This window comes from Lactuca serriola, chromosome 6 (genome assembly GCF_051521515.1).
Source record: "Lactuca serriola cultivar US96UC23 chromosome 6, Lser_US96UC23_V15, whole genome shotgun sequence".
Taxonomy (NCBI): domain Eukaryota; kingdom Viridiplantae; phylum Streptophyta; class Magnoliopsida; order Asterales; family Asteraceae; genus Lactuca; species Lactuca serriola.
The window spans coordinates 14,239,807-14,257,124 of NC_136413.1; the positions used below are offsets into that span (position 1 = coordinate 14,239,807).

Sequence of the window (17,318 nt, forward strand, 5' to 3'; positions counted from 1 at the left end):
AAATGTGTACAAAATGAAAAATATATTACCCTATTAAGTCATTTTTTCCGGCTGACCTGAAGTAACCGGTCATAAGGACTGAATATGTACAATTTAACAAGTTAAAGGAGTAAATGTGGACGAAAAAAAATCAGTGACCAAATATGTAAAAATCAAAAAATACATTACCTATTTTAAGTCATCATCCCCAAAAAAAAATGAAACATTAGGTGGCGGAGGGAAACAATAGGTTTTTTGGTCTCACTTATGGCTTTGTATATAATGACCATGATATTCATCCAAATCTGAAACGATAGTTTTTTTGAGAGCATACCGTATGTGAGTAATTTTAGTTACGGTTTTATCCAAATATATATATATATATATATATATATATATATATATATATATATATATATATATATATATATATATATTTTTATAATAGGAGGTCAAACCGTAGTATAATGACGAAACCGTAGGCATCTTATTCTAGGCTACCGTTTAATTGGCCATTTTTAGCTATTAGTAAATTTTTGGTTATTAAATGAAAATTTATTAGTATTTTTTACTAGAATATGCATTTTCTCTTGTCGTTATAAGACAAAAAAAAAATGAGTTGCTATATTCCTTACAATTTCACAAAATGTGATATTAGACGATGAATAATATTTTAATATTATTTTACATTTATTTAGTTAGAAGCTTAACAATGATTAATGGTTGCATTAGTGATTTGGTATGCTTTGTACTAGGGATGAAAGTGGATCCAAATCCGGACCGGATGGACCCGGACCCGGAAAACCTGGAACCGGTTAACGAGATTTTCTTGAACCGGAAACCGGACCGGTATATAGGAACCGGTTCCGGTTCGGTTCAGGGTACGGTTCCGGGTAAAGTGGGTCTAGAACCGGAAAACCCGGAAACATCAAAGTGGGTAGGTTGGAACCGGATAAAGTGGGTTTAGAACCGGAAAACCCGGAAAAATCGGAATTTTTTGGTAATTACTTACTACTTAGCCGGTTGAACTTTGAAATTTTTCATATTTATATCCCGACTTTGGGTGACTGTAACTCATTGAATATGAAACCAAAATTATAGTCTAAAATCATGTACAAACTCTAAAATACACTCTGGAAATAACCGCATGTCAATCCGACTTTAAACGAATGAGATTTTCATGTGTTAACATTTTCACATAATACAAAGTACAAAAACAAATAGCTGAAAAGTTGAAAATTTTCAGTTTTGATATCCCGACATCGGAGGGCTGTAAATCATTGAATGTTAAACCAAAAATGACCAAATTATAGTCTAAACTCATGTACAAACTGTAAACTACATGTTGAAAAAAAAATCATATGTTAATCCGACTTCAAACGAATTAGATATGCATGTTTTACAACTTTCACCGAATACAAAAAAAACTGAAAAACTAAAAACTTTCAGCTTTGATATCTCGACTTTGGAAGACTGTAAGTCAATGAATATAATACTAGAAATGGCAAATATATAGTCTAAAATCATATACAAACTCTAAACTACATGTTGGAAAAAACCGCATGTCAATCGGAGTTGAAATGGATGAGATATGCATCTTTTAAACGTTTCACAAAAACTGGTTCCGGCCCTAAAAGTGGTTCCGTCTCCAAAAATCGGTTCCGGATTTTAGACCCGGTTTACCCGGACCCGGTGGACCCAAACCCGGATTACCCGGAACCCGGATAAAGCCAAGTTTTAAACCCGGAACCGATTCTATATATTCCGGTTCTAACGGTTCCGGTTCGATTTTCCGGTTCTAAATCTCATCCCTACTTTATACAACCATGAGGTCGGATGTTCGAACCTCAACAATAATGGTTCCTCTTTTGTGTGAATCATAATAACCGATCCATTCCAAATACGTCCCACCTAGACTCCAAGTACGGCACCTTAACTTTACTTTGGGAAATCTCCAATAAAGTCATAATAGTTTTGTTAGTTTACGGTTTAATCTTAAATTAAATTTTGTTTATAAAAAATGACAGATTACCGGCTAAAACTTCAGAATGATCATTTGTGGCCGGTTTCACAAATTTAGTCTGTATCTCGTCGTTTTTCATTAACTGATCAAAATTTTGGGTTTTTCTGAAAGTTATATTATTTTTTACCATGTTGAGTTTTTTAAAGCTCGATGGCCTAAATGAGATTAGGGAAGCCGAGCATGGATTGAACTGATAATGGTGGTGGCCACTGTTCAGTTCAAACATGACCCCCCTTGCTCGTTTTTAGCTTGGTTTGGATGGTTGTGCTCTCTTTCATAAGTTACTACCAAGATTGACCGATCCTCGACACTTCTTTGAACCTAATCTGAACAAGATTAAACAACAAAAACATATTAGAATTTAGAAACTCGAAGTTCGATTTAGATTTGTGTTTTGAAATGAAGATATATATATATATATATATATATATATATATAGAAGTTGGCAGTGGCTTCTTACCTTCTTTTTGACTGGGTAGGTTGGAGCATGAGTACATTTAAAATACGCTCTAGGAGAAGGGTTGTCTCTTGTAACCTTTTTGTCCATATTTCCTCCATTGATATCCATTCTTCAGCAACTCTTTACAACAAATATAACATTTAGATTTACAAATCTTGGCAAATACTAGAAATAACATTCTTTAATGTATATAGAATGGATCAGGAGAGGACTTACAAAGCTCTTATCTAAAGCTTTTATGCGGACACATACCCTAAAAATCTTGGCCTTAAGGATTTGTTCTTGTCTAGGTTTCTTACAAGAATCTTCATCACTTGAACTGCTTTCGGAGCTCCCTATCTCATTTTTTATGAGTTCATAGGGTTTTCCGATTTCCGTTTCTTGGTGTTTTTGGTGATGCTATCTGATGGTGTCAGATTCATAATTAGTCAATTGGTTTTGCAAAGCATTGTAGTTCTCACACATGACACTCAACATTTCTAGTTCTCCTTTCTTCATTTAGAGATTATAAGATGATTGCAGAGTTATGAAAGGATGATTTTGGAAAATTGATGGAGTTAACGATGCTTGTGAGTGAGTTTTTTGTTGTTGGCTTTGACGACGACGACAAAAACACACATTGAGCCTAAAAAGGAGCACAAGAAAGAAGATAGGGAATGATACATATTAAATTAGATGATATAATATAATTAATTTAAGAGTAATTGGTAAAAAATGACACAATCTTTAGAAAAAACTCAAGATTTTGATCAACTAATGAAAAAAGAAATACCGGCTAAATCTGTTAAACCGGTCACGAAGGGTTATTTGAAGTTTTAACTGGTAATCTGTTTGTTTTTTGTAGACAAAATTTAATTTAAAATTAAATCGTAAACTGACCAAAAATATGAAGACTTTATTTGAATTTTCTCTTATAATTTTAACACATATCTTAACTCTTATTATGAACTTTATCCAAAAAAAAATTTACAATTTCTTCTCACCTTTTTAAGATGGTTTTTAGGTTTTTTACAACTATATTTACATCTTATTTTACAATATTGTATTTTATGAGTTTTTGTAGAATTATATTTTTTAAATGCTTTTTTTTTATAACCATGACCTCAACCAATCAATCTTTAACGACCGATCCAGATTAAACACCCCATGAGGATGAGAGGGGGTCAGTGGTTATCCTCTGATTGAAACTATTTTGAGACTCGAACTCATGATTTCCTTTAAAGAAGAAATGACTGCCACTTGCTTTACCCATCAAACTATGAGCGGATGTTTTTAAATGACTTTCTTGCAAATTATTTTACATATTTATGCATTTTTTTTAAAGATTTTTTCAGTTTTATCATATCAATATAAATTATATTGTTTTCGAGTACTTTTTCCGTATATAATTGTTAATATATAATAATTATGGACATTCAAATTCATATGAATTTAATAGACCATATGTCATGTTTATAAGGGTGATTCGGGCATGTCGAGCTCCGTCTCAACCTCTTTGCCTCCCCACCTGAGCCAAACTCAACCACATGCTTTGCAAATGAGAGAGAAACAACACAAACACACCATTCACGACATTTTTACTTCACTTGCAGAACTTGAGAGCGATCTATGCATGACACGCCGAGCTCCATGAAGTAGGTGCGGGGCCGGTCCAGACGGTGGACAACTCGGGCGACCGCCCAGGGCTCACGTCTCCAGGGGGCCCAAAAACTATGCGATATATAGTGTATATATATAAAAAAAATCTTACCTAAATGACTTTTAAGGTCTAAGGTTGATTCAAACTCAAACTAGTTCAATAGATAAACAATTTGAATTTCTTGTTATTGCTAATTGAACATATTTATATCGAAGAATAACTGATATTTTTTGAATCTTTATTATATTTGTTTTTAAGGGGTCTTTTTTTCATTTAGTCCCGGACCCATATATGTTTGGATCGGCCTGACTAAGTGTCATCTTCATTACCACACCATTTGGTTTAGCCTAACTTAAACAAGCCCCTTTTTATTTTACATATTTTTGACGACGATATTGGATTCCAAAGTGTTTCTATAAGGATTGCATTGGAACTTGATCTATTTATTAAAAGAAAAGCAAGTGTCGTGGAAATATGTTGGGGGGTTAATAATGGTCGTCCATCCCCACCATTAACACGATGCCCCTCTTTGTTCCCATAACTCAGTACATGCTCATCCAAGTTCCAACCGAATGGAAATTTAATTTACTTATTTTAACTTCTAGGCTTTTAAATGTTTGTCGTCAAAATGTACAAGTCTCTAAAGCTTGTAATCCGGGGGATTGATATATACCTTTTTTTTTGAAATGGCAAATATCATTAGAAAAATCACGAGATGAATAGGTGACTAAAACACGGGCAGAGTACAACAAATGAAAATCAAAGAAAATACATAGTTCTAGCTAAAAGGAGAGAAAATCCAATCAATCTCACTACAACACACCTTCGAGGTTCGATGTTTAAACCACAAATACGCATGATTGATAACCTCGTCCGCAATCTTAGCCGAATTGGTATATAACCTTTTAAATATCTTCTTGTTTCTAGTCTTCCAAAGGAACCAAAGAATGGCATACAGTACCACCATAACCTTCTCCTTTTTCCTTAGGCAATTGCCCCATAGAGCTGCGAAGTTGAGAAAATCATTCACACCGATGAATTGCGGGTGTTGTATTCCACACCATTTTAGGATCCAATCTATAGCCTCCTTTGCGATAGGGCACACCACCAAAAGATTATCAGCCGACTCCTTCGCGATCCAATCTATAGTCTCATCAAAGTTTTTGATTGTGATTATAATTAATTTGAAAAGAGTTGAGATCGAGTTTTACTGTTTCTTCTTGAACGATTCACACATATATCATCCAAGTCTTACTTTTTTTTATGTTGAGATTTAAACCCTCAACTCCTTATGGACAAACTTCCTTTCAAACATTTTAATACCGCTAAGAGAATAAAGTATAATATCGAAAAAAAAATATAGTTTTAGATAAATACAAACATATCAAAAAACTTTATAACATTTACCATATGTTTTTATTTAGAGAAAATTAAATAGATTTGAAAAAATCACCAATGTTTATTATGCAAACGATTATTTTCAATGTATTTTTATTCGGTTTAACTGATTTATTTTGACCGGTTCAACCGGGTTTTTCTAAAAACCGGTTGGTTCAATCCGATTCAGAAATAGACGTAAAACCGATGATAGTTAAACCGTTTTTTCTCCCGGGTCCCGGTTCAAACCGGTTTTTAAAAGATTGATTGGATTAGACTTTGATACCAAAACTTGTTTGGATGAGATAATGAGTGTATTTTATGGTTGCACTGATTTTACTTTTAAGTTTTGCTCCGAGTCCAATTCCAGTTACTTGGTCTATTGGTCACTGAAGATGTAATTTGCAAAAGAAGTTCATTTATTGTTGGGCTTGATTCTCATGCCTACTGAACATCAGTCCAATGCGGAAGAGTCTAGAGGTGCCGAAAGCCCGAAAGGGCATACATAGCCGATCTAAAACCAAACCGGGTTGCCCAAAGATATGGACCGGTCAAGACCAAAAGAGACCTAATTCTTCTAAAGAGGTCTCAAAAAATATTAGGGCATTCTCAGACCGACCCAAACCAGGAAAAAACTTTTATTTAATTAAATTCAAAACATCTTCGTTATATATGTATTAATATTTTTCTTTAAAGACTTTTGTATTGGAGTAATATATATTTATCGGATCAAACGGTTATACATAGAAAAACAGAAATGAATCTGAACCAAAAAATTTGAATATAAAGAGTGAGAGACTGAACTTGTCTAAAATAAGTCCGGATTGAAAAGAATAATGACGTGAAAAAAAACAAATCGAAAAAAAAAAAAAAAAAAGACAGTTTAGACTGGTTTGCGACCGCTTTTGTGCACCTTTTCTTCCAACCCTTATCTTATTTTGTTAAATGTTTTTTTTTTCTTTTTTGCTTTATCTTTAAACTTTGTGGTTGCATTGTCTATCAAATAAAATGTTTGTTATCTAGTAACACATTACTTAACTATTTGTCAAAATAAGGTTATATTTTTTATTTTTTATTTTGAAATTTCAACAATTTTAACTAGGACACTCGACAATATTAACGATTAATTTATGCATTAGTAATGTTTCTACAAAAGAAAAGTCTCTCAACTCAAGACAAACCATCCATCATTCCATCAACTTAATTACAATCTGGTAAATCTACTCTAATAAATGAAGTTTTTTTTGTCACATGTTCTCTTCTCCTTCATTTGGATATATGACATTTTCTAAAAATTTTAAATTTTCTATTTTCCACTTGTCATTTTATTATATTTTTCATTTTATTAAATTAAAATTTCACATTTAATATGTAAGGTAATATATATGTAAGGTATTTATTATAAATGATTTATATATGTAATGTATTCAATACATTAAAGTCTTATTAATTTTAATAATTCAAAAAAATTCTCATTTTTCTTATAAGTTCAAACTTTTCAAATTGTTAAAATTTTATATTTAATTTTTTTTTTAAATAAACACATGTAATTCATGGGTCTCACATCTAGTAATAATAAGTAATAATAATCCTTCACATTTCTCTATTTTCTGAAATATTAATATGACACATGTTACTATTTAATTTGATAGGAAGATTTATAGGAGTAAAAAATAAAAAGATATTTAATTTCTCTTTCTAAAAACTAATATAATCACACTAATATAATCACCAATCTGGATGTGTCCAGCTCTGTTCCAAGAACCGAAATAAAAGAAATGGATCCATATCCTCCCCTGCATTCATAACAAAGGAACCTTCACATTGCAGAAAATAAGAAAATGACACTTTGGTCCCTACACTACAGTTTTAATTCTCCGGAACAACATTTTTGGTCCCTAAAGTTTTTAACTTGCATAAATTACATTTGTGGTCTCTGTAGTTTTAAATTTCCGGAATTACAGTTTTGGTCCATCTAGTTTTTAATTTGCAATCAGGAAATAAGAAAACGACACTTTTGGTCCTTATCGTTTTAATTTTCCGGGACAACATTTTTTGTCCCTAAGTTTTTAATTTGAATGCATTACATTTCTGGTCCCTGTAGATTTAATTTTCCGAAATTAGACTTCTGGTCCCTGAAATTTTAATTTTCAAAAATTACACTTTTGGTTCCTATAATTTGCAATTTTCGGCACTTTAGGTCCAGTTTTTTTCATATTTTTTACAACAAGACTAAATTACTGTTTGGATCCGATCCCTGTGGTTTCTACTGTTCTACAATTAATTAATACTCACACATGCAAGAAGCAGACAAGAAATAGAAAGATCCTGAATCTCTCTTGGAAGTTTCATGTTTATAGATGAAAAATTAGTAAAACATTTAAAAAAAATTGAAAATATTATTGAAGAAAGTCAAAAAGTACTTTCATGAGGTTTCATTCATTTTAATACTATTAAAATTAATCGACCCAAAGTTATTATATTTTAATTATGCTTAAAGAATTAGTACTTCGTAAATAATCAGAAAACATTTATGTTCTTTGTATTGTTCTAATATAAGATTTGGTTGATGGAGCCTAATGTGTGTTTTGAATTAATGCATTTAGTTGCTTTGATAATTATTGGGATACAAATTTATATGATCTTGATTGATATATATTAAAGAGAAATATAGTACATTTATTAGGGTTCTTACTTTTGATACACCTCTATACAAAGCATGCAATTTGGCTTGGATCCTTACAATTCTTTTATTCCATTGAGGACTTGATTTCAACATACCATCTAACGCTTTAAGAATTTGATATAAGCACTTTCTTTACGTTTTGTGTCCCAACTTATTTTGATTTGTGCAAATAAAGAAAATTGATTTCATTTCAAAAAATAGTTTCCAGAAGTGAAACATGTTCCAAACGATTCTTATAATTGAGTGAACCTAAGTCGATTTGTTTTATTTGATGAAACATCATGAGATTTTATGTGAACATTCAAATGAATTCTTTTGGAACATTTGTAACAGAGCAAATGAGTATTTAAAAAAACTATTGTCTTCGATTTTGATGTTTGTTAAGAACAAACCAATGGATTTGATGATGAATAATGTTGCAAGGCTGACTTAGTAGTTGACCATGAATTAGTCATGACAACTTAGTGAAATGTCAGACTGATACATTTTATGTTTAATCTGTGTTAGAGACAATACATTTGAAATGTATTTTTTTTAAAGGTTTTTTGAATAACAGTTTCCCGAACACTTTAAATCTCATCTTATCTTTGTATCCTTGGACATTATTTCCCTTTAGAGTTTAGTCCGAAACTGGACATTTAGGACATGATTTTTTTTTTTTGCAGAAACTCAAAACATTATTCATTTTTATGACTATTTTTGTGAATATCCTAAAATATAAAATGCTTTAAAGAAATATATTTAAAATACATCATAATATAGTGCGTGGAAACTCAAACTACACCGGGGTCGCCTATTGTGGTGTATGGTCAAAAGTCAAAACCCCACACCTACGCTCCTAAGTCGGTTGTATAGTGTTCTTCGAAGCGGAAAAACCCTAAAACTTCGTAAACTCCGTGAAGATGGAGAAATCTGAAGCTGTTTGCGGACAAGAAGCGTTGGAATTACTCAATTGCGTCACCAATTCATCTTTCGATCAAGAGAAATGCATCGCGCTCTTGAATTCCCTACGAAAATGCGTTCTAGACAAGGTAAGATCTCCCTTTCGGTTTTTCGGAATAGAAATTGGATTTAGATCGCAGTGTTTTCTGCCTAGTTTCATCATTTTTCAGTGTTGACGTAACATCTATAGGGTTTGATAAATACATAGGAACGTATTCAATTTAACATTCGAATCATTGTGTGATTTAAGTTTGAGCACCATGATTAAGTTATGTATCTTCATCCTCTATCATGCAGAAAGTGAAGAAGTTCTCACTGGCAGAAGAGAAACAAGCAAAAACCCACAACATTGCTGAAAAACAGGGCTGACACTTGTTTTCGTTAACTAGACATGATTCATTGAGATGATTTTTTAATTAATATGAATGTTTGAACCATTGTATTTGTATTCATCACACAAGATTTTGGATCTATATTCTAAAGCTACATGCATTCTCAATGCTTTACGCATGAAAAATGAGAAACTATTGATGAGATTTACTTGAATTTTGCAAATTTGTATGATTCATAATAAGGGGAAATCATTTCTTCAGTTAAGACCTTGTGGTTGTTTCTTTCTTTTCCCTAGTAAGTTCTGTATAAGTAATGGGTGAATAGATAATGACTTTTGTCTCAATAAAGTGTTAGTATATTTCTTTTTTAGACCTAGTAAACCGTCTTAATAAAATTAAATGACAATTTTAATCATGGGAGTGGGAGAAAATGGTAAGGGAAATGATTAAAAGAGTTGTGTCTTAACACTTTAAACTATTCTATCTAGATTGAGTCAATAAAAGACGAACATTTATTCATGTCTAAATTAAGTGATTAACTTATTAAGTAAAAAAGAAACAACTCCTAATGCTCTTCTCTCTTGGCTTCTAGTTGTTCGATTATTGAAAGGATTTCTACAAACAGATTTGACAACTTGAGTTTACAAAATCACTAGTCATAATCTCCTCTTCTTCTCAAATAACATACAATAACAATAATGATAATAATAAATCAAATTCTTCCTGCATTCAGCTGATAACTGTAAATGGGGAATCCAGATTGTGCATGACATATGTGAGCACCAATGCTACCAACATCAACAAATATGCTATCCCTTGATCGATTGATGTCCCTAAATCCCAAATAAGTTAACACACCCATTAATGAAAATTTCCAAACAGGAATTGTTTAAAATCATCCACAAATTTATATTTTATAGCATCAAGTATGCATTTTAAACGCAAAATGTGTAGCATCATATGCGTGAACAAAAACAAAGAAAAATGGGTGTAACATGATTTCAAGCAATCATCTTCATCTAATCTACTTACTCATCAAAACAATGCTTTTACGAAATGTAAACCAAGTGTGCTAAAAAGACTTGTTTGTCCTATTCCTATCTTTGCAAGCTACAGTCTTTGGGACATTTTGGTCATTCTTCCCTTTGCTAATAAAAAAAAATGGCTAACAACATAGAAGACAGTTCTAATGTAATGATCTATATATCATGATCATTAAATCGGTATTTAACCTTTGATTCAATGTGTTTAGGTTGAGTTCGTTTATATCATTTTGATTTGTGGATCATAGAGATCAAAACTCAAAAGCTTGATCGGTAAAGTTATAGAACCAAAATTTCTGGTTCGCCCATATTATTAGCTAATCGTGTGAGGGATGAATGGGCAACTACTTGGACAGCTACCATTGATGAATAATTTTGCAATAAAAGATCTAAATCCTTTCAGGGGCATTTGATCGAACACAAGAGGCAATTGCAGATGCGAAAAATGCAGAAGGCAATTACAAAATGAATAATGAAATTGAAAACTAACCGTCGCTGGTAGGTGCTGGCGCCGGAGCCAAAGGCTGGCCGTGAACGGCGGCGGGAAATGCGATGGCGAAGATGAGAGCAAATGCGGACACCACACCTGACGGAATCTTCGATGCCGCCATCGGAGAATAATTCCGAGTAATTGGGGGAAGGAAATAGTGATTTACAGTGATGGAGATTCAGACACGGAATGTTGATTTTATGAATTTGCAATCGGAATTAGATGGCTCCATGTACATCGGATTGTTGTATTCGTCTGAGTGGGTGTTCTTGTGTGATTGGGTCAAAATAATGACCCAGCTGTAATTTTGTTATAGTTTTCTAATTTCTGTACGAAATCAGATTTTACCACTCATTATATTCCCTCAAACATGATGCTTTTACCCCCTGCTGTTTTACTTTTTTCCTTTTTTAACCTTCTAATTTCAACAATATTTAGGTTCTACTTGTTTTACTTAACTTCCTATACGTCTTTTATCTGTATTTTGTGGATTTCATCTTTTGTTCATCAGGAACTAATAAGAATCTTTAACCTTGTCACATTATATAAAAAAATATGATATTCATTTTAGTTACTATCATTACAAATTTAGTAATTCCATAATAGGGACAAAATGTGATACACAAGCAAAAGTGCTTAAAAAAATAACCAAAATCCAACAAAAAAATAAAAGAAAATGAGAGATACACTAATCATCCATATCATCATCATCATCCTCTTCTTCTTCTTCATCATCTGAAACAATCTTCTGTTTTTTCCATTTGTAAGCTTGCTCCAAGATCTTAAGATTGGACGCCTGTGTTTCCTCCGGAAACAGGTAATCAATATACTCCTCATACCTACAATTTTACAAAACATTTCAGAATATGATTCCAATTTTGACAATAATAATGAAACAAATTTTTTTCACATACCCAGTAGGCCCATCATCCATTTCTATCTGTCTTCTCTTCTTCAACTTCTTAGGCAACTTAGCCCGAACCAATCCCACATCACCCACCTCACCAAAACTACTTTCCATGTTCAGCCACTCTTCTAACAACATAGCCCTCTCCTCTTTCAGCTCAGGGGCTGATGTCCTATAGTAATTAATCGCGTTCTCAAACACACCTGATCAAAAAAATTAAATTAAATAAACCATTACAATAATCATTTTTTAAAATAGCAAAAAAATGGCTGTTAATCGCTTACTTCTGGCACGTTGAATGCAAAGTTTCTTCTTTTCATCATCATGTTTTTGTTGCTGCTGTTGTTCTTCATCTTCTTCTTCTTCTTCAATGGCAGAAGCTTCAAACTTTGCATAACTAATCCACACCTTCAAATGCTTTGTACGATCCAAAAGCCTCTCGTACAGCTGTCTTGTTCTTTCAAATTCGCCTTCCGCTATTTCAAAGTCAATATACGCCTGCAAAAGTCAAACTCGTGTTACTTAATAAACATCCAATTCCATTTTTATGAATATTTTAATACCAAGTGTTTTTTTTTTTTTTGCTTACTTTCCATAGCAATTCAGGCATGTCAAGTGCAGGTTGTGCGATTGCAAGCTCGAAAATAGCGCGGGCCCGGTCGGTTTCACTTAAAGATCTTTCCAGCTCAGCATATTTGCTCCACGCGTAACAGTTTTCAGGTGACCATTCTAAGTATTTTTCATATAGCTTTCGACATCGATCTATATTACCTAATTGCAGCTCGATCTCGATGTATTTCTTGAAAATCTGTTTAATCAAATTTATTAAATATTATATTTTTTTTAAAAAAAAATCAAAAAGTAAATTACAATTCCTTTTGATTCAATGATTTTAAACCGAACCTTATCTTTAGGAGCAATTCCAATTGCTTTTCCAAGAACAGCTCGTGCAGCAGAGAGATTCAACTGTCTGATTTCAAATTGAGCAGCCAACAACCAAACTTTTGCAAAAGAAAATTTCTTATGAGGAATCAGCTTCAAACACTCACTATAAACATCGCGTGTTCTTCCAACATCCTGTGCATCCATCTCTTCATACAAAGCATAATTAATCCAAAGATAAATATATCTCTGCCAATATCTTTTCTCCTCAGCAGGTGGAACATTCGCAATGGCTCTTTCGTAAATTTCCCGAATCCTTCCTTTATTCCCAACACTCTCCTCGAGTCTGATGTAATCAAACCACGAGTCATAATTCAATGGATTCTTTCTAACTTCTTCTTCATATTGAAACCTTCTCTTTCCAACAATGGCGTCTTCGATTCCTTCTCTATCTCCATACTGTTTCTCAAAAGCTACAAACTTTCTGTAAAGATCTTCGGCTCTTCCCTTTGGGATGTGGTCAAGGGCGAATTTGTAAATACATCTCGCGCGTTCTGTTTCTTTGCATTTCTCTTCGAATTCAGCGAATGCAACAAAGAGAGTTTCGGCTTCTTCATCGTCTGCGAGTTTTTCAACTGCTCTTTCGTAACAGTTTCTTGCTCGTGTGATTTCGCCATTTTTGAATTCGAATTTGGCGTAACGAATCCATGCAGTGACTTTGGGTAAGCATTGGACGAATCTTTCATAGATGGATCTTGCTCTTTCAATTTCGTTGTATCTTAACTCGAATTTGATGTATGAAAGCCATGCTTGTTGATCAGGCTCCCACCCCATCCACCTTTCAAATATCTGTCTTGCACCTGTGAAAAGTTTGATGATATGTGTAAGTTTTTGAAATCGAAATCCAGGGTTTCAATTTCAGTGAAGTTAAAGAAACATATGGGCTTTCATACTTCGCTATAAATTTTTACAACAGGGTGATACAGAGTAATAATAAGGGATAAATGGACTAGCTAATTGATGCATTACTACAGCTTAGAGCTATAAACCAAGTGTTTTCAATGATTTTATCTATGTAGTCATGAATAAGTCCCGATGTAAGTTGTGCAACAAGTAATCATCAATGAGTACCAATCTAGCAATTACAGTTTATAATGAATAACTTTTTAAGAGAGTTAGCAGCTTCTAAAGCAAAGTTTTCAATGTTTTTATCTATGTAGAAATTATGCAGCTAACATACTGATAGCCATACCATTATATGGAATTAAGCATAGCAATATGAAGTAAAGTAATAAACACGATTGAAGTACCTGCAACATTGCCTAGCATTTCCTCCATATGAATATACTTATACCACAGCTGATCCACCCTCGGCAACAAAGTAACTGCCCTATCCCAGACATTCCTTGCATGATTGATGAACTTATTCTTCATCTCAACGTCGGCATATTTCAACCACATTGTATGGTCTCTATAATCGACATCAAGCGCTCGTTCCCATACCGACCTAGCTCGATTGAAATCCTTCTGAGACTCTTCCCACTTGGCATACTTCACCCACACACTCTTGTTCCACCGCACTCTCCGAATCAGGTCTTCGAATTCCTTACGTTTACGGAGACGATAGTCTGCGAGCTCTGTAGAATCGGTGATTTTCTGCTTCGGTGGTCGGATTTCAGCTTCTTGACGTTCTCGTGCTTCACGTAAAATCTGTTCCGCTGTAATTTGAATTGGAGCTGGGGTTTTGTTCTTAACCCTAGTTGGTCGAGGAAGCTTGACCTCCGTTTCCTTCCGAGTCAAATAGCCTAACGCCGGATCTCCCTCTCGGGATGCCATGGTTGGATTCGAGGTTCTGAATGCTTGATTTGGGGTTTAGCAAAGAGGTTACCGTAGGCGAATCGTGGAGGAAAGAAGATCTTGTACCAAAATGAAACCCTAGTCGTCTTGGGTACGTCGTAAGGCGGAACAATGAGGAAATGATAGCTATTTTTTTTTTCCTGATGAAAGGGTTTTAGGTTTTTTATTTTTTAACTTGGTAACTAAATTTACAACTACAACTATATGGCAACTTTTCTTTTGAAAATAATAGATTAATTTGTTGATGAAATGTAATCTTGAAGAACATTACATAAGAATTGGTGGTGCGGAGTGCACATTTGTTTGAGTTTGTTCAAGATTCAAAATAAACTGTTATTTAAGGGCGAAGTCTGAACAAACGAGAATCCGAAGGCACCATCCCTGGTAGCGGGGTCCAAGGGGCAGAACCTCTGATTGAAATTTTTATTTGGGTTACGTTGTTTTGTTAAAAATGCATCAAAAATTCTATTTTTCTCAAATTAACCCGTTTTTTACCCTTTTTTAAGAACCTGATTCTATAACAGTTTTAGAGACAGTTCGGTGTTGGTTGTTAAAACTGTCTTGGGACGGTTTTGGTGGTTTTCATACATGGAAGTTGAATCTCGTTTTTTGGTCATTATTTCTAGTACATAGAAAATCATAATAAATTTTCTTCTGTGTTCTTGCATCTTTTATGAGTCTTATCCAATTGAATTTTTGGGAGTACCACTGAAATCCTTCAATTTGAAAGTGATCTCACGGTTCTCGGATTTTCAAGCACTCTGAAACCCCCAAATTTCTAACATATTTTAAGTTCTAAGTCCAACTTAAGGCTCGTAGGTATAGTGGTATACGTCATCCAATGTACACCACCACTGTGATGTAAGATCTCATTGTCGTTGTAGGATGAAAATTGCATCATCTACTTATCTAGTGTGCGGTGACCCTCCCGCATGGTCGATTTCGCAACACCATTTCTTCCTTTTGTTACCATTACCGACCTTTAGGAATTTGATTAATTAATTTCTTTTATTTTTCTCCGTTATAAATAAACATCACTTATATTTTAAACCACACCACAAACACCAAATACCTCTATATTCTCTATATATCTTTTTTAAGGGTAATTGTATTATAAAAACACCAGGCTAGTAAGAAACTAGTTGGGAAAACAAAGAATCAATACCAGAACATTAAGAAAATAACAATGTTTAGATCTTGGAACCAACCAATCCAATTTATGGAAGCCCTTCTTCCTATAATTATCCCAAAAAAACGACTTTGTAATAGTCTTGTCGAAAAGATCCGTCAATCTCTACTTTTTATCAAAAAACAAGAAGTTGTTTATATAATCTAAATAATCCACCACATCGTCAAAAACAACATATCCAAACACCCTTTAAGATAATTCTATAACCGAAGCATAGAGAACCAATAATGGCAATCTTCAAAAGAGGACAAAGATGTATTAGAAAATTCCACCATCTAGTAATGTAAGACGTAAGACCATAAACTATGTCACAAGCAAAGAAAATGTGAATAACCAATTCCACACCACCATCACATAGGGGGCACAAAAGAGATTGGATAGCAAGCCCTCTCATCTCCAAATTAACCCTGGCAGGAAGCTTATTCAATCTCAACTATCAAGCAAAAATGTTAACTTTAATATGGGGCGTCTTGACTCAGCTTCAGAACCAATTAAAATATTTTCTTTACACTTTTAATAAATTAAGATGCGGAAATTCCCAATTAAATAAAACATTTTTGAGATATCAAAAGTTATTTCATTTTATTAAAACTTTTAGGATGTCATTTTTCATATCCAAACATACTTTACAACGTAAATATAAAAGGTGCTAAAACTACTTATTATAAGCACATCTCTTCATTCCACTCAACATCCTAACTAGATTATAGAAGCCTTGGTTACACTACTTATAATGCATAAAAATGAGTGTGTCGGGTTTGGAAAACCTGGTAAGATGCATACGTGTAACGACCCAAAATCATGACTAAAATTTTCTTTTAAAACATTACTAAAACCATATTTATAAAAACTGTATCACAAGTCATAACATAGTTTCCGAGTATCAACTCAAAACATAATCTCATTATCAGAGTAAAACATTCCCAGGCTAACTGACTATGGTGTGTGCACTGCAACCTCTCCAAGCTCCTCTTTTGAAAACTGAGTACCTGAAACCAAAAACTGAAAATCGTAAGCACGAAGCTTAGTGAGCTCCCCTAAACTACCACATACCATACAAACATATAAAGCACATAATGGGCCTTGCCCACTGCATCGGACCGAGGTCCGGACTAACTACGACCTTGCCCCCTGCATCGGACCAAAGTCCGGGGAACTGACTGGGACCTTGTCCCCTGCATCGGACCGAAGTCCGGACTAACTGGGGCCTTGCCCTCTGCATCTGACCGAAGTCCGGAAACTAACTGAGACCTTGTCCCCTACATCGGACCGAAGTCCGGACTAACTGGGGCCTTGCCCCCTGCATCAGACCAAAATCCGGAAACTGACTGAACATAGCATAGCATAAACATATCCACTAACATGAACACATAAACTGCATACTGCATCGGGCCGTAGCCCGGAACACATAACACATAAATCATGTCTGAGCCACGAAGGCATCAAACATACTAACTAATGCATCAGACCGAAGTCCGGAAACTACTGCTAGCTAGACGGGCCGACATTGTG

General features: G+C 33.9%; 2 protein-coding genes and 1 pseudogene across 2 annotated transcripts; all 3 read right to left on the reverse strand.

The window, feature by feature from the left end:
* Positions 1-2,167: 2,167 nt before the first annotated feature.
* On the reverse strand, positions 2,168-2,960 carry LOC145059526 (putative WRKY transcription factor 40 pseudogene; annotated as a pseudogene).
* Positions 2,961-9,927: 6,967 nt separating this feature from the next.
* On the reverse strand, positions 9,928-11,293 carry LOC145056943 (arabinogalactan protein 41-like). Its single transcript, XM_079004684.1, has 2 exons — positions 10,972-11,293; positions 9,928-10,271 (listed from the first exon to the last, which is right to left on the reverse strand). Exons 1-2 carry the CDS (start codon positions 11,090-11,092, stop codon positions 10,168-10,170), a joined length of 225 nt encoding a protein of 74 aa, XP_078860810.1. The 5' UTR covers positions 11,093-11,293; the 3' UTR covers positions 9,928-10,167.
* Positions 11,294-11,486: 193 nt separating this feature from the next.
* LOC145056942 (uncharacterized) lies at positions 11,487-14,751 on the reverse strand. The gene is made up of 6 exons (XM_079004683.1): positions 14,071-14,751; positions 12,782-13,620; positions 12,468-12,686; positions 12,163-12,376; positions 11,886-12,081; positions 11,487-11,810 (listed from the first exon to the last, which is right to left on the reverse strand). The coding sequence occupies exons 1-6, from the start codon at positions 14,594-14,596 to the stop codon at positions 11,660-11,662; spliced, it is 2,145 nt and encodes a 714-aa protein (XP_078860809.1). The 5' UTR covers positions 14,597-14,751; the 3' UTR covers positions 11,487-11,659.
* Between the last annotated feature and the right edge of the window lie 2,567 nt (positions 14,752-17,318).